General features: G+C 66.5%; 1 protein-coding gene across 1 annotated transcript in view; it reads right to left on the reverse strand.

Annotated features, from left to right (window-relative positions):
• Nucleotides 1–12620, reverse strand: part of BRSK2 (BR serine/threonine kinase 2) — a 47099-nt gene extending 34479 nt beyond the window's left edge. Inside the window, exon 1 of the mRNA XM_052662189.1 lies at nucleotides 12527–12620. Coding sequence (XP_052518149.1) covers nucleotides 12527–12620 — 94 coding nt within the window. The remainder of the gene's footprint in view (nucleotides 1–12526) is intronic.
• Between the last annotated feature and the right edge of the window lie 5104 nt (nucleotides 12621–17724).

A 17724-nucleotide genomic window follows, 5' to 3' on the forward strand; every position in this document is an offset into this window, starting at 1 on the left:
ACACTATCTGCTGACTTGCTTGTGTCCTACCCTCCCCAGGGCCGAGAAGCCTCTGTCCCCACCCCGCCTGTGGGTCGGAGGGCTGGGGGCCCCATCCTAGACTCATCCCAGGAGACCAGCTGTCCGAGCCCTGCTTGGGGGGTCCTGGGTGGGACACGGAGGCAGTTGCAGGCAGGCCCAGGGCCTGGTTTCTTCCTCTGCACCTGCCCTTTCTGTGGAGCCTCGAGACTGCATGTAGGGGGTGCGTGATCTGGGGGAGTCGGGGGCTGAGGTGGCTGCCAGCCGGTGCTGGGCAACCTCCCTGCCCGGGTCCCTCAGACAGACAGACCCACACACTGCCTGCGGTACCAGCAGGAAGTGAGAAATGCCTGTGGCCCCAGCCCTGGCCCTGCCCAGCTGGGGTCAGGTGTCAGGAGCGAGCGCCTGTCCCCGGGAAGGGCGCCTGCGGGTGTTAGGTGCCAGCGCAGGGTAAGAATAGATGCTGCTCAGCGGTCAGCAGGCAGCTCCCCTGAAGGACAAAGGGAATGAGAGAGGCAGGGAGCACCCGCCCACATGGGCCCCCAGTGCGTTCACGGGGCCCAGGCGGCCCCTGCCCGGAGCTGCCCAGGCTGTGGAGCCCAGCAGGATGCCCACCCCTCCACCTCCTGCCCGTGGGGCTGGCACTTGGGGAGCAAATGGAACGGCTGGGCAACAGGACCTGCCCGCCGATGGCACAAATGGGCATGGGGTCTCAGGACGGGAGCCCAGCCCTGCGGGGACACTGCAGTGGCCCCACCGGACATGTCGGCCCCAGGACCTGCTCAGTGTCTCCTGGACCTCTGGCCTGACCCATGACTCCCATCCCAGGCAGCAGAGCCTGTCCCACGTGCTGCCCCCAGCACACCCCCAGGGACGGGTGGGCGAGGCGCTGGGCTCACGCACAGCTCCCTGCGGGCTGCAGACCTGGCTCCTGGGGGCCTGGACCCAACACCTCAGGAGGCGAAGGCACATGCCGTCCTGCCAGCACGGGGTCCCCGGGCTCTCGCCCTGCCGGCCCCCACCTTCCCGGGCCCCCGAGCCGGAGAAGAGGAGGGGCGCAGGCACCCCAACCTCTCCATCGACACCCACCCCGAGCCTGCCCAGGGCTGACAGCCCCCCACAAACCCACGCTGTTTCCGGGGCCGCCCCGCACCACAGGCTGCTTGGCAGCCCAGAGCAGAGGCGCCTCGTGGGGATAGGAGCTGGTCCAAGGCGCCCCGGGCTCAGCAGGACTCACCCAGGTGGGGAACCTGAGGCCCAGCGAGGAACTGCAGGGTCCCCAAGACAGCACCTGTGCCGTGCGCCGATGCCCACCCGCCCAGAGTCTGCCCAGGGCCCGACGGGTGCACACGGGGCCCTCTCCTCCCCAGGGCCCACTGGGGGCTCTCAGCAGAGGTGGGAGGGCAGCCAGGGCCCCAGGCCCAGCCGGAGCGGACGGGTCCAGGAGCCACCCTCCCTGAACCGTGGCTGCTCATCCGGTCCTGCCCTGGTCAGGACAGCCCCCAGCAGAGCCCAGCCTGCTTCACCCAGATGCCCCGATGTGTCCAGCGGCCGGAGACGACCGCCTCCTGCAGCAGTGCCAGGAGGGCTGCCAACCAGGCCTCGGTCACCGCAGGTCCCCTCGCTCACCACCTGGCACCACAGGACCGCCACCTGCTGGGCGTGACTCAGGACCCTCAGCCCCTGGACGGACGGGAGGTGAGCCTGTGAGGTTGGGGCCCTGGTCACCTTTGGAGGCCCACAGCCCTGACTGCCCCCAGGCTCATACCCTGGCCCTCACCCTGAAGCGGCCGGCGGCCCAACTGCGCTGTCCCAGCAGCCTGGATCCTGACGGGGCGTCACCAGCATCACCCCAACAGGGAGGGGGCCCCACATCCCTGCTGCAGACGCCAGAGCAGCACACAGATGCCCAGAGCAGGGAGTGCCTTGCAGAGCTGGTGGCAGGAAGCAGAGCCCCTGGCTCGAGGCCCTACAGCCAGCCAACCCCAAAGGCGGGTTGCAGGACAGGGGTCTGAGTGCCCCTCTGGCAGAGGGACGGGCGGGCATGGGCGGCACCAGGGCAGCAGCCAGCTCTCACGGATGCTGAGACACCACACGCCCAGCAGGGCCAGCAGCGAAGCCGACCGTGCATCTAGGAATGTGGCCCACAGACCCTGGGCCCCTGGGCGTCAGGCAGAGGGGTCCCTGCAGCCCCTGGCACCCACCGCCCAGGTGGCACAGCCCACACCCGCCCACAGGTGTCCTCAGCTGCCCCGCGGCATCTGCTGGAGGAGGTCCTGTCTGTGCCACTTTATAATTCGTCACAAATCCCCTGGGATCGGGGTTTAGAGCCAGCAAACCTCCAATCTGAGAAGAGCTCTCGCCTGGAGAGATAAGCCAGCATCTGACCCTTCCCGTCCACCCAGCCCAGCCCCCACCCCACACACGGGGTCACTCCCTCTGCCCCAAGGCCTTGGTCCATCCCAAACACCGCCTGTCCCCGGCCTCCCAACCGGCCTAGCACAGGATGTTTAGTGGGGGTTGGAGCTGGGGACCCGCGCTTCCCAAGTCCAGGCCCCAGGCCTGGGGAGGGGCCCGCAGGCACAGGCTCTGAGCCCGACGACCCTCCCTGTACGCGCAGGGAGCTCGGCAGATCCGCCTGAGGCTGAGCCGGTGGAGAGCAACAGCTGCTCTTCACACCCACCACACCCGTCCCCCCAGGTAGGGGCTCAGGGAGGCAAACCCCAGACTCAGAGGGTCGGCACAGAGCCCGGCCCACAGCTGTTTCCCCCACCAACCCCTGCCAAGGCCACCCCATGTCCCAGCGTTCTGAAGGAACGCCTGCATTTCATGCTCCCTTGGGTCACAAGACCCTCGAGATAAGGGGACCCAGGAGGGCGCCAGAGCCTCTCACAGCGTGCCTGCCCCTCCCTGGGGAACCCAGGTGGTGTGGGGCACCACAGCCTTCAGAGCCCGGGGACAGGCGGGTGAGGGCTCCCAGGGAGGCACCTTGAGTTGGCGCGAGACCAGAGAAGGTGCTGCAGCCCTGAAGGCGAACAGCACTGGCTCGCAGGGACCCTGCCCTCCCCTCGCCTGGCCGGTCAGCAGCAGCCGCAGGAGAGCTGGCCACCAGCTCCTTCTGCCCAGGGAGGGGACTGGGGGCCAGGGTCTCCCCCAGGAGCACACCAGGCGCTCCCACCTGCCCCTCCTCAGCACAGGACCAGTCCCACACCGGGAAGCCAGGTGCGGGAACTCACCGAAGACCCCTGGGCCTGTCCACAGGCCTGCTCACAGCTGCAGGGAACGTGGGAGGGCAAACTACTAATGGCAGCCTCCCTCCTGCGGCGCCAGGAAGCTGCGGACTTCAGCACTGCCGCGCTGGACAGCTCCGCCCGCAGGCCGCCCGGGGCGAGGGCCTGGCGCCAGGTGCGCCGGTGACCGCCCAGCCTCACCCCTGCAAGCCCTGGAGGAGGCTGCGGCAGAGACGGGCACCGCCCAGGGCCTGCACCGCCCTTCCTGAAGACAGAGGGCCGAGTGCGGAGGGTGGGGGTCCCAAAGGCAGCTGGCCCTGGGGCTGTCCTTGACCATCCTGCGCCTGAAGAGCAGTTCTCCCAGGTCACTGGGGCCCCCAGCTCTGCATGGAAACAGGTGCCCCCGGCGTGAGCCCCACTTTAGCAGGAGCATGTGCCCTGGCCTCAAGCAGCCCCAAATCCAGGCGGGAAACCCCAGACCCAGATAGCGCAAGGGGTCCAGGCTCAGGGGCTCCCAAGTGAGGTCACAGGCTGGACGTGATAGCAGAGGCGACCCAGGAGGAGGCGCTGGAGGTAAGGGCTGGGGGTAGGCAAGGCCGAGGCTGCCCCACGGACGCATGGCCGGCCTCACACGACATCGCTCTGCCACCCAGCAATAGGGCCACCACAGCCTGCAGGCAGAGCCAGGACCCAGCCCGACGGAAGGACACAGGGTGCCCCCCCCCCCCGCCCAAAGTTGTCCCAGATCTCCAGGACAGCCTCCCTCAGCCCCGCCGCCCCCCGCGAGGCCCCCGCTCCGTGCCTGTTCCTCACTGACACACCAAGGGCTGCAGCGGCTCGGGGCTGAGGGACCAGGGAGTGACCGGCCACTATCTTCCACTGCCTCAGGCTCACTTGCTGCAGGACAGAGCTGACCCTGGGAGCTCCTCACGGAGCAGCCCCCCTGGGCCAGCACCCGCGTGCACGGTCAGCAGGGCAGCCTGGGTGGGCCCACTGTCCCCGGGCAGGGCCAGGCCGGCATCTCGCGGTGCACCGGCCAGCACAGCAGGGCTGGGGCGGGGATGAGGGCGCCCAGACCTCCAGGGGCCGCCCCCGGGGGCCAGAGGGACTCGGCCTCCAGGAAGCAGTCCATACCCACCAAACCGGCGTCTGACGGGGTTGCTGCCAGCTTTGGAAATCGGTGTTGACTTCTCAGGATTCTAAGCGTACGGTACTTTATAAAGAATATCTTTTAGACCCAGCCCTGAAACATTCACAGTTCGACAACAACGTCTGGGGAGTGGGCTGAGGCAAACTGTCCCTGCGACTGTGTTGCCGAGGCTGGGTGGGCTCTTAGGGCCCCGGGGGGCTCCTTTCTCTACTGCTGTCTCTGGAAATGTCCCTATGTGGCGGGTTTCCACAGCAGCCCAGGAATGTTGGCGTCCCTTGACCCCCGGCAGGCCCCTGGAACAAAGGTGTCTGCCGGCCAGGTGGCAGGAGGCTGGGCACGAGAGGTCAGCAGGGGTGGGGGCACAGGGGGGCAGGCCACCCCCAGAGCACCATGCACCATGGGAAGACACAAGACAGCCCCCAAGCCCAGTCTGCGTGTCCCCCGGGGGCCCTCAGCCCGGCACAGCTGGCCACTCCGCCAAAATCCCCACCCACTCTGCTCACTCGCTGCCCCCAAAACCAGCGCTGCACGGAAATATGGCTGCCGAAGGGAGAAGCAGGCACGATGCCCACCTGTCCTGTCCCGGTGCCGCCTCCCCTGGCCCCCAGCCCAGGCCGCACATTCGGCCCGAGAGTGACTGTGGTTGCCAGCCCCCTGCCTGGTCCCAAGCAGGTACATCCCCTTGGGGCACACCACCACCGCCCACCCCAGGGCCGGGCCAGGAACAGAGGCCTGGAGATGTGTGACTTTCCCACAGCACAGCCTGGGCTGGGGGCCCTGCCCCACGGGCTCTGCACGCAGGCTGACCGCAGAGATCCCGGACAAGAGACCCCAGATGCTCTGTGGGCCCGGGATGGGGCGCCCTGTCCAGCTCCTTCCTGGCTCCACAGGGCTGGCCGAGGGACTCCTTCTGAACGGTTGTGTAAGACTTGGCCCCTCAAACACACCAAGCCCCCACCCCGAAGGGCAGGGGCTGGGAGCTCCACATGCAGTCCTCTCCAGAGGCCTTGGGCATCCCCGGGTCCCCGCAGCTGCCCACCCAGCACCTGCCCCACTCCCTGCAGGGAGGGAGCAGGCCCACGAGGCTGCCCAGCTCCGTCGCAGGCCCTCCGGGACAGCGGGTCGGGGGGAGTCCGCTGGGGGCGGCAGAGCCTGCGCTCCCACGTGCGTGGGGCTCCCACGGCCCTGCCCGCCCGTGTCCCGGCCTCCAGCTGGCGCCGAATCGATGCCCAAGGAAGCCGGACCTCAGGGCCCAACGCACCGCTGGACCCGGCTCAGGGGCAACTCGGAGCAGGAAGCAGCGGCCTCAGGGCTGCCATCCCGCCCAGCCCCGCCCCGGGGCTGCTCTGGCCTCATGGCCTGCGGTCCAGGCCAAAACTGCTCTTCAGGAGGGACCATCGGGAGGGACCACTGGGACGGACCCATTGGGTTCCCATGGCCACCCCTCCCACCAGGCACCGCCTCAGACCCCACCTTCCAGCTCCTCTGCCAAGCCGGCGGCTGCCAACAGCTCTGGAATTACCCGGGGGCACTGCGGCCAAGCCTCCCCCCAGAGAGGCCACATTCCTGGCCAAGCAGCCTCCCGTCGCCCCTGAGAACCGCCCACGGCCAGACGTGTCCCCAGTGCCGGCCACATCATGCAGGCCAGGCGGGCCTCCCAGCTCTGCCCTGGGGTGAGGAGGACCAGATGTGGGGCCTGGCTGAGCCCAGGGGGCAGCCGTGGCCTAGGTGCCCTGTCCTCCCCCAGAGCCCAGCCCAGAACCATGGGGCCTGGTCGGGGGCGGGGCCTGGGCCCCGAGTGGATGAGGACAGGCCAGCCCTTGGGGAGCACCCCTGTCCGTGCAGGCCAGCACCCCGGCTGGGGGTGTCCCAGGATGCCATGTTGGCGCTGGACACACGCTGACTTCAGGGGCCCGATCCAGCCCAGGGCGCAGGGCGCAGAGAAGACACTGAGGCCAGCAGCCTCCCGGGGCCTGAGGGACGAAAGCCGATCGGCCGGGAAGAAAACCCAGGAGAGGAGGGCCATGTCCTTGCCCGTGGGGGTTCCCAGCTGCCCGGCTCCAAAACACTGGCCCCTCAGAGGCTGCAGAACAAGGCCGGGGCCGCCTCTCACGGCCCGGCCCAGACAATCCCCGCTTTGTCCCCGCGGCCTCAGCCCCAGCCCAGCCTCCGCCTTGTCCCGAGTCCGAGGCAGCTGGCCTGGCAGCCCCCCTCGGTGGCCGGCAGCCCCGCCTGGGGCGGCACCTCGGGCAGGCCATGGGCAGCTCTGACAACCCCAGCCAGGCCCTGGACGCCGGGCTCACAGAGGCCACTCTGGGCCCACCACCCAGCACGGGCTGGCCTGGCTGCCTCGGCCAGCCTGTGGGGGACGCAGGGCTGGCCAGGCCTGTCACTGGGGAGGGCTCTCCTGCTGGGCTCGTCCAGAGGCGCCAGCCCACTCCGTGTCCGAGGACTTCTTGCAGTCCAGGGCAACACCAGGAACCACCCACAGGTGCGGGGGGCCCTTACCCTCCCCCAAGACCCTCGATGGGCCCTGGCAGGTGCTGGCCCGCATGCGTCTGGTGCTGCAACCGGCCATCGGGGCCTCACAGAGGCCGTGGGGGGGCCTGGGGCTCAGAGCCCCCCGAGCGTCAGAGCCAGGGGCCGTGCCTGGCTGTGACTCCAGGCCATGGACACAGAAATGCCCTGCAGGGAACAAGGCACCCACAAGGTCCTGGGGGCCTGCTGCACGGCAGGGCAGGCCAGGCCCCCAGCGGTACCCGGGGCCACAGGCAGGCCCGTGACTCGTGCGGCCCCAGGCCCCGAAGGGCCCTGCTCTGAGCAGCCAGGCGGTACGGGTGGGCCGGGCAGGAAGGGATGCTGTGAGCGGGTGGCCGGAGGGCAGCTGCCTCTGCGGGCACTGCCTGACTCTCTGGTGCCCACTGGCCTCGACCTCTGCGGGCACTGCCCGACCCTCTGGGTGCCACTGGCCTTGAAGGTGCTCTCCAAACCGGAGCACGAGGAGGCACCAGGTCCCCCAGACACTCCTGGTGCACGGCAGCCACACACCCTCCCTGGGCCCACGAAAACGGCAGCGGGGCCCACGTAAGCTGTCCGTGCACAGGCTCTGACCCTGGAGGGCCTGCCTGCTCTGGGCACACGGAAGGTGCAGGCAGCGAGCGGGACACGTTGGCAGGCAGAGAAGACGTGACTGGGGCTGCTGCCTGGCCTCTCAAGACACCAGACTGCCCCCCATCCCTGACACCTGCAGGCCCAGAGACCCCCCCACAGACAAGCGCCTGGAGTGAAAACCAGGGAAAAAGCAGCCAGAGAAAGGTGGGGGTGGACAGCCAGGACCTAGCGTCTCCTGGCCGAGCCCTCGCCACCCCACCCACAGCAGTCAAGGTTGGCTGGCACGGGCCAGGGCCGGGGAGCCAGCCCTGGGGGCCTCAGTGCACACGTGCCCCCAACACGTACAGCCCAGCCTGCTGGTCACCAGCAAGCCTCGGGGAGGCCCTGGACACCGTCCAGCCGTCAAGGGCTGAGTCTGAGACCCTCCACTCCCCTGCCCGGCGCACAGTCAGACAGCTGCCTGTCCTGCAGAGGTCCCGCCTGGACCCCCGAGTGAGGATCCGCCTCAGGGCTATGGCCAGTGTTGGCCTGGCTGCTTCCAGAAGAGCCAGACCTGGCCCTGTCCACAAGCCACTCCTGGACAGATGGGTCCAGAGATGACGCCTGGCACACGTGGGCAGAGGCGAGCCCCCCACACCACGCTGGGGGCCGCCACTGGTCTGCCTGCCCCCCCCCCCCCCCCCGAAATCCCACACAGACAAGCCCCAGCCGGAGCGGCACCGGACAGCACCCAGCTCTGCCAGAGCAGGTCAGGCCTCTGCCCCCCACCCCGTCTCTGCAGGGCCTGGCACCACAGCCAGTGATGAGGCAAGGGGCCGAGGTGGGTGCACGAAGACCCAGAGGTGTTCAGAGCCACAGGGGACCATGGTGGGCCGGGGACGTTCTGGGACTGGGGTCCTAGGGCTCGGTCCACCCAGACCCTCCCATCCCTTCGGGAAAAGGCTCGCCCCCTGAGGGGAAACCCCGCATCACCCCGGGGACCCTGTGCAGAGGTGCCCTCTGTGCACAAGCACAGCCCCCCCGGGGCCGGCTCCAAGCCTGGGGGAGGGTGTGTGCCTTGGGAGGATGGCTGAGTGGCATCTGTCCCAGCATCACTGATGGGGCGCCAAGCCTTTCCACACCGGCCCCAGGGAGGCAGGGGCATAGGTGTGGGCTCCCCGCTGCCCCCAGCTCTGCCCACAGCTCCTCGAGGACAGGGTGCTAACGTCTAACCAGGGTGCCGTGAGCATCGCGGGCTTTCCCACGGCCGCTGGGAACCACTGTCCCGGGCCACGTTAGGTTCTGAGCCTGCTCCCTGCTTATAAAGTGGGCTAGACAGACTGGGTCTGGCCTGAGGCACAGAGCGGGAGGCTCCGAACCCACGGCAAAGGGCGATGTGGCCGGCCGACCGCACTGACCATCCAGCAGGACAGGTGGTCCACGTGCGCCCAGTGGAGGCCCTCCCTGCCCAGCCTGCGCTGTCCACCCACACGGGGCCGCCCACTCCGGGCCTCAGCCCCCCACGGCACCCTAGGCTGGTTTCTGCGCCAGCCCCTCCCTGGCCACCCCCGGGGCCAACGGGCTGTGGCCACTGGCTGGCTACACAGCTACCTCCCTCTGCTCAGCCTCCTGAAACGGACACAGCCCTGCACACCACCCTGCCCGTCTCCACCTCTGCCTGCCCCCGCCCCCGGTCCTGAGCCATGGGTCACCTCAGGGTGCAACCCCTCCCTCCAGCTCACCTGTCTCTCCTGCTCACATCTGCCTCTTCCCAGCTCACCTGTTTCCCTCCAGCTCACACCTGTCTCTCTTCCCAGCTCACCTGAGTCGCCCTTGCTCACCTGCCCCATCCCATCCCAGGAGTCCTCGCCAGCCTGCCTGACACCAGCACCCATGTTAATTCTCCCAGGAGTCCCTCAAGAGCCTGGAGGGGCTCTTCCTACCGGCACACCCACCACCCTGCGAGCCCACCCAGGGGCAGCAGGGCGGCCCCCCGATCCCCTCTTCTCTTTAGCTGGACGGACTCCTCACCAGACAGCCCCGTCTCGGCCCCCATCTCCTCCCCGCTGGACGAGGGGTTTCCAAGGGCGGACTCCACCTCCTCCGGTGGACCCCGAGCCCACCTCCCTCCTGTCCTCCCCGGGGTCCTCGTAGCCGACGGGTGCCGAACCCCCCGCCCCGGCTCTGCTGTGCCCTGGGGGATGCGCTGCTGACTTCCTGATGGGGCTGGGGGAGTGACAATGGCACAGCCCGTCCTGGCCTCCTCGGTCCCTGCTGGACCCTCTGGCGGTGCCTCCCCGCCTCCCCCCAGCTGAAGAAGCCTCTCCTGGACAAGCGAGTGGGCTCCACCCTGCAGAGCGACACCCGCCCCAGCGGGCCTGGAAGGCCCTGCCCCCCGACAGACCAGAAACCCTGGTGCAGCCAGGCTGAAGACCCTCGCCAGGCCACCACAGAGGCAGCGCCAGGCCGTTAAGGGCAGCTGTGCGGAGATGACGTCCTGACCACCTCGCCAGCCTTGACGGGGAGACCTAACACCACAGGAGTGATGGACCCTCCGCCCTGAGCCCAACGCCAACCGGGCGAAACAGAACCACTCGTGGCTACAGAGTCACAACAGAAGTGCGAGCGGGACCCTGTGGCCACCAGAGGGACGTCCAGCCAGACGGAGGGGGTGGCTCTGTCCACACCTGCCCTCCATGCCTGCAGTGTCCCCCACCCCACACCTGATTCCCCGAAGGCAGTGTCTCGGGGGAGAGGGGTGGGCCCGGCTCCCAGGAGGACCTGCCCCCCCGGACCCGGGGCCAGAGTGGCCAGACCAGCCATCGCACACGGCCCACCGCCACTGACATCTACCGCCAGCTCCCCTATACAGAACCTCGGCAGAGGGCAGGCCACGAGTGGGGAGGTCGGAGGTGTCCATGAGACGAGGGCGGCTGGGCTGGACCCCCACACCCCGGGCCTGGGGGCACCGCACGGCTCGGGGAGCCGCTCCCCCGCAGAGCACTGTTCCCCGAGGGCTCCTGGCAGGAAGCCTGGCCCCCAGAAAAGGTCAGGCAGTCACCTCAGGAGTGAAGGGACAGGCCTGGGAAGCCACAGCTTTCTGGGCATTTGCTGCCAAAGAGCAGCCAGCAGGCCAAGTGAGCAGGCCTGGTGGACGCAGGCCGCGAGGCGCCGTGTCCACCCAACTCTAGATGACCCTGCCACAGAAGGGACAGAGAGCCGGGCCAACAGGAAGCCGGCGCTCCAGCCATCAGGGTCTCGGGGGGCAGCTCTGAGCACTCAGGCCAGGAGGAGCAGGGGGCAGACAGACCCCCAGAGGGGCCTCAGCCAGAGAGTGGGCCCCACTCCGAGACAGGGGCCCGAGGAGCTGCTTCTAAGCTTCGCGGGGCCTGCTGTTCACACGTCACACACGTCCTTCTGCGTTCATCACTGTCAACTACAGTGGGAACCTCCTGTAATTAGCTGCGCGAGAGAGCAACTCAGGAAGAGGACGGAGACCAGCCCTACCCCCGGAGACAGGCTGCCGTATAGTCCACTGCCGTCACCCCCACAGGCCGATGCCCCTACGACAACGTCTCACTGGTGCAATAATTAGATTATTTCACTGCTCCTGCATTCTGCTGCCCCACGCCCCTCCGCCATCGAGGATTCCACCAACGACGGTTGTTTTTGCCAGGAAACATGCGTATTTTGAACTCAGTTGAACAAGGGCTGTCTGCCACCTCCTCCTTGAACCCGGCCCACCGCCCCCACTTCCAAAGCCAGCTGCACTAGAGCCCAGGGCCCCGGGTGCCTCGGCATTTGGCACCAGCGAGGGCCATCCACCCAGAAGGAGGGGGAGAGCACCCACCTCCCCCGCCCAGGCACCCTCTGTCGGCCTCAGTTACATCACAGCCCCCACCCCACCCCCACCCAGCCCCGAGCTTGGCCCACTTTCCTGCCACCTCCAGGCTCCGCCTCTGGGCCACCCTGGGGGGCCTGGGGAGGGCGGGCAGCGACCCTGGCTGGAGCGGCTCCCTTCTGGACCCCGCGCCTGCCGCACCCTCCTCTGAGGTCCCAGGAACTTCCCAGGGAGACAGGGGCAGGGATCAGTGCCAATCGGACCTCTGGGTCGCGAGAGAGGCCCAACCAGCGGCAAGAAGAAAATGGCTGAGCGCAGCCGCTCACAAAGCAGATGGGGAACTGGCCGCCGGCTGGGTCTAACCCAACTGCCAGAAAGGCCGCCGGCCAGGAGCAGCCGGTGAGCCCCCTCCTCCCCCGGGCCGCGGGTCTGCCCCGCTGCCTGTGTGGGATCCCGGGCCGGGCTCTGCGCTCGGGCCCGTCGGCAGCCTCCCTCTCCCTCCCCCGGGGGAGCGCAGTGTCGCAGACGTTCCGAGCCGAGGCGGCGAGGAGAGAGAGGCGCTGTCCAGCCCCGTGAGTGGCCCGGGCGCTCTCCCACTCCCACCGTGACGGCCGGCCGGGCCTGGCCGGAGCGGCCGGTCCCCGCAGGACGCGCGCGGCGACCTCCCCGCGCGCCGGTCGCCGGAGTTGGGGTCGCGGCCGGGGGCGCGCGGCCCGGGACGCAGCTGCGCGGGCAGCACGCCGATTAGCGCGGCCGCGGCAGACGGCAGATGGGCGCCCGCCCGGCCCCCTCCTTCCGCGGCACAATGGGCCGGGCCGCTGGGGCTCACAATGCGGCCGGGCCCGCGCGCCTGCAGCCGGGCCGAGGGGCGCTGGCCGGGCCCGGGCCCCGCCGCTCGCGCCGCGTGTCCTTGGGCCGCGCCCGGCCGACCGCTACCGCGCGGCCTGCGGGGCTCCGCGGCGGGCCTGGGCGCCCGGCCTCCTATTGTTCGCGGCTCCCGGCCGGATCCGCGGGCCCGGCCTGCGGCGCCCAGCTCGGGGCGGCCTCCTTCCCCGGCCCCCGCGCGGCGCTCCCGGGCAGCCGGCCTGCGCGCCCCCGGCCCTCGCGGTCCCCCGGCTCCCCCGGCGCCCATCGGCGCCCCTGGCCCTCCGGCCCCGCCGCGGGCCGGCGTCCCGGCCCCGGCCGGCGCGCACGCACCTGTCTGCCCCTTGCCCAGCGTCTTCTCCAGCCGGTAGGGGCCCACATACTGCGCGTGCTGCGCCCCGCCGCCGTCCTTCCCCGTCGATGTCATCGCTCCCGGGCCCGGCGCCGGCGAGGTGGGCGCCCCGGGCGGGCGCGCGGGCGGGCGGCGGCAGGGAGGGGCCGCGTCCGCGCGAGTCCGTCCGTCCGTCGGCTGGGCCGGGTCGGCGGCGCCCGGCGGGCCGCGCTCGCTCCGAGACCCCGCGCCTCCCCCGCGCCGCCGCCCCCCGCGCCTGCGCCCGCTCAGCTACGGCCGGCGCGCGCTGCCTCCGCCTCTGCGAGAGGACCGGGCGGGCGGGGGCACAAGGCTTCCGCCGCCGCCGCCGCCGCCGCCGCCGAGGCCCGCGCCCCGCGCCCCGCGCCCCCCGCGCACGCCCGTCCGTCCGTCCGCGGCCGCGCAGCCGAGCCGAGCCGAGCCGAGCCGAGCCCGCACGAGCGCCGCCCGACGCAGCGGCGGCCGCGAGTGGCTCCCGAGCCGGCCAATCAGCGGCGCCGACCAATCAGCGGCCTCCCCTGCCGGCCCCGCCTCCGCCCCGTCCGCCCGGCCGAGGCCGGCGCTCCCGGGAGCGGGTCTCCGGGAGGCGAGGCCGGGGCGGTGTCCGGGCGGGGCCGGGGCGAGGCCGCGGCGGGGGCGGGGCCTGCGCGTCTCGGGCCCCCTGACCACCGCCCACCGCCCCCAAGCCCCCGGCCCCGCCCAGGGGGCGAGCTGCGAATGCCCGGCGGCCCGCCTTTAAAGCGCATCTCATGACCGGGCAGGCGGCAGGCTCTGGGGTGGACGGTCTGCGACCCCGGCCCCCGGCGCCGTCCCTGCTGGGCTCGACCACCAGGCTGGAAAGGCGTTACTAGCCCCTCCGCACCACCCTCGCGGGGGCTGCGGCGCTGCGTGGCGCGTGGCCCAGCCGTGACCTTGCGCGCCCGGAGGCAGTGCCCGGGACACTGCGCTCCTCCGCTCCGTTTTCCCGGGTACACGACGGTGACCAGCACAGCGGAGTCAAGAACTCATCCAAGGCTACACAGCAGGCCTTTGTGCTGGCCCACCCCGCAGAGGGAAGCCTGACCTGGGGGGCCCCCTGTTTCTTGCGGAAAACACACGTACTTCCTGAGCCAGGGCCGCAGAGGCCGGGTGGGGGGGGTATGGAGGAGGGGAGGGGAGGTTCGGGAGCAGGGAGCGCCAACCGTGCAGGCGCGGCCCGCACCCTCTGAGCCGCTGGGTGCCCTGCTGTGGCTCTGATCTGCCGCCATGTCCTGGGTGGCCACCTTTCTCCAGCAGGTTTTCTGCGGGCTCCGGGGCCCCAGCCCCAGCCCGCACTCCAGTCAGGGTAATGCCCTGCTCCGGCCCAGCCTGAGGGGAGGGCTGTGTCAGCTCAGGGAACCCGCAGATCGTCCCAGCACCCGCGCTGGGAGGGCCGGCTTGCATTTTTCTCCCCTCTCTCCGCTCAGGAAAGGGAGACAGCCCTCCCAACCCCAGCCCTCCGCCCGTGCAGGCCACCCCCTCCCCCCCCCCCCTTGCTTCCTGCTTGTTTCTTAAAACGGGGCAGACTGAGTGAGTCTTCAGGTGGCAGGTGCTGGGTTCTCCAAAGGTGTGCAGAGCCTCACCCCACAGAACAGACTGCTGCAGACAGCTCCAGGCTTGGGGGGCGGGCACAGGTTTAACTGGATATACGGAGAGTTTGGGACTCTGGACGGGAGACTCCAGGGGCTGAAGGCGCAACAGGAGTTGTCAGGTCCGGATGGGCAGGACTCGGGCCAGGGCCATCGGCACACAGAGGAGGGCAGCATGCCCAGGCACCCGAAGGGGGGCAGCTGCCAGGGAAGGGGCACAGCCTGGGGCCTGCCTGTCTTGCTCTGCTGGAGCCGCGCCTGCTGCGGCCCCCTGGTTTCCCCAGCCTGCAGGACTTACCAGACACATCCTTCTTGTGCCCTCAGTAGCACTGGCCAGCTAACAGTTCTTATCTGGATACTCTTGGGCTAAAGCACCTGGCTTTCAAGATTCCCACCCCCTGCCCACACTGCACCCTGTGCCCCTGGGGTCTTCCCTCTCTGGACACTTCCCAGCCTTCTGTGTCCGTGCAGCCCACACCCATCGTCCTTTCTCAGGGCTCCGTGGGGGACCCTCTGCTTGCCTCTCCTGTCTACTTCTAGCGTATTCCTGAATCACCCTTGCCCGCTCCGCCCTCACTCCAGGGCCACAGGGCAGCCTCCCTCCTGCAACTCTCCTGGTATCGGCTGCACAAACTCTCACACTTAACACAGCACAGAACCATCTTTGTGCACGGCCCCTCCTGGCTGGGCTTCCGTCCGCCTGGCCCAGCACTGGCCTTGATGCAGAGAAAGTCCAGGTGGGAGGCCTGACTGGAGGATCTCAGCAAACCTTTAAAGGAGAAATAACACGGTCACTGCAGAGTGCTTTCAGAACAGAGAGGAGGAGGGAACTCTTTTGTGAGACCATCTTAACCCTGGTACCAAGTCCAGAGAGGACACGACCTGAAAAGGAAGTTTAAGTCCAGTACCCTTCATGAGGCCAGACAGAAGCACTTAACAGAGTATTAGAAGAAGACAAGGGCTTCTCTGGTGGCTCAGTGGTAAAGAATCCACCTGCCAATGCAGGAGACACAGGCTTGATCCCTGATCCTGGAATATCCGACAAGCCTCGGAGCAACAGCTTCGGAGCCTGTGCTCTCGAGACCGGGAGCTGTGACTTCTGAACCCATGTGACGCAGCTGCTAAAGCCCAGTGCTCCAGGGCCTGTGCTCCCCAGCAAGGGGGCCGTCGCAGTGAGAAGCCCGCAGACCACGGCTGCAGAAAGCCCACAGGCAGCAACGAAGACCCAGCACAGCCAAAAATAAATAATTTTTTTTTTTTTTTTACAAAAAGACAACACATATGACCAAGCAAGGCTAATTCCGAGAATGTAAGTTACTATCACCTTTCAGAATTGACAGTTCACAATGTGAGTGGTCTGAAGCAGAAAACCACAAAAGCATTTCAATAAATGCAAAACAAGGCATTTGGCAAAATGCAACACCCATTTATGGTTTAAGCACATGCACACACGTCAGTAAACTGGGACGAACAGGAGCTCCTTCAGCGGACAAGGCCTTCCCTGATGGCCCAGCTGGTAAAGAATCCGCGGGCGGGAGACCCCAGTTAGATCCCTGGGTCCGGAAGATCCCCTGGAGAAGGAGTAGGCTACCGCTCCAGTAGAGACGGAAATGGCAGCCCGCTCCAGTGCTCTTGCCTGGAGCATCCCAGGGACGGGGGAGCCTGGTGGGCCGCAGTCCATGGGGTCGCTAGGAGTCGGACATGACTGAGTGACTTCACTTTTCACTTTCATGCACTGGAGAAGGAAATGGCACCCCACTCCAGTGTTCTTGCCTGGAGAATCCCAGGGACGGGGGAGCCTGGTGGGCCACAGTCCATGGGGTCGCTAGGAGTCGGACATGACTGAGTGACTTCACTTTTCACTTTCATGCATTGGAGAAGGAAATGGCACCCCACTCCAGTGTTCTTGCCTGGAGAATCCCAGGGACGGGGGAGCCTGGTGGGCTGCAGTCCATGGGGTCGACAGAGTCGGACACGACTGAGCGACTTTCGCTTCAACTGAGAAAGCGCATCTAGAAAAACCCAATGACGTTACACTCGATGGTGAAAGACGGAGTGGGAATGAGGTCGAAACACCCGCTGCCACCAGGGGGCGCTAGTGGTCAAGAGCCCTCCTGCCGATGCCGCGAACTGGAGAGATGGGGGTTCCGTCCCTGAGTCCGGAACACCGCTGGGACGAGGGCATGGCAGCCCGCTCCACTATCCTTGCCTGGAGAACCCCACGGACAGAGAAGCCTGGTGGGCTACAATCCATAGGGTTGCAAAGAGGCAGACACGACGGAAAAGACAGCACACACCCATCACCACTTTACTAGAGCACCTAGCCAAAGTAATAAGGCAAGGAAAATAATATTTTCATATAACTGGAAAGGGAAAATTGAAACAATCTTCATCCACAGATGACATTTTTGTCTGTAGATTAAACTACATGATACTCCTAGAACTAACAAGTGAGTTTGGCAAAGTCACAAGATAAAAAGCCAAAATATAAAAATGCTGTCTCTGTGTCCTAACAGTGGACAAATAGAAGTTGAAGTTGTAAGAACAATATAACTTTTAAACAGAATAAAAAACCATGAATTATTTAGAGAAAGTGTAAGAACAATACAACTTATAAATAGAATTTTTAAAACCATGAATTATTTAGAGGAAAATTTAACAGAATGTGTGTGAGACATGTACCCAAAAAACTATAAAATATCGCCGAGAGATCTAAAAAGACCTAAATGCATGCAGAGTCATGCCATGTTTGTCGTCAAGCCAATCCTGGACCCACTCACCCAACGTGCAGCAAAGCCAATCTTCTGACCCCAGGTTGTGATGAAGAAAAGTGCATTTCAATGCAAGGTCAACCAAGGAGAATGGGCAGCTCAGCTCATGCTCAAAAGGCACAAACTCCCCTACAGCTTTCAGGGAAGGGATTTTATAGGCAGTGTGTGGGAGGGGGGGTCACAGGGTGTGCACAATTCTCTGATGGGTTGCTGGTGAAGTGTCGGGAATCTCAATCATCAACCATCCAGTTCCAGCCAGTCTGGGGTCTCCATGCTGGTGGTCAGCTTGCAGTTAACTTCTTCCACCTGCGAATCAGCTCGAGGCCATGGCTCAGAGTATTTCCCGCAGCCCTTGAGGGGGAGCCTTGCCTTTGACCCTCGTTACTTTTTCTTGCTTGACTCCTTGCCTTTGTGTCTGCATTTTCTCACTTCTCTGATTAAATTTGCTCTTCAGTACTCAGGGAAGGCCTAGGAGGCTGAAGCTTTCCTATGTACAAGAGGTGTGGGACCCGGGGGGACTTTGTGCCTGAACCCCCACAGGGTCCCGCTCAGTCTCGTGGTCATGGGTTCCAAGACTGTGTTGTTAAGGTGCGGATGCTTCCCCATATTGATCTCTAGGTTTAATGCGATTTCCAGCAAAACCACCCAATTTTTAAAAAGACTTTGACAAGATGATTCCAAAATGTATAAAGAGATACAAAGAACGAAGGAAATTCCAACAATAAAGAAGAAGGAAGTTGAGAGACTTATACTACCTGATTCCAAGTCGTATAAAGCTATAGC

Source organism: Budorcas taxicolor, chromosome 25, assembly GCF_023091745.1.
Source record: "Budorcas taxicolor isolate Tak-1 chromosome 25, Takin1.1, whole genome shotgun sequence".
Lineage (NCBI taxonomy): Eukaryota > Metazoa > Chordata > Mammalia > Artiodactyla > Bovidae > Budorcas > Budorcas taxicolor.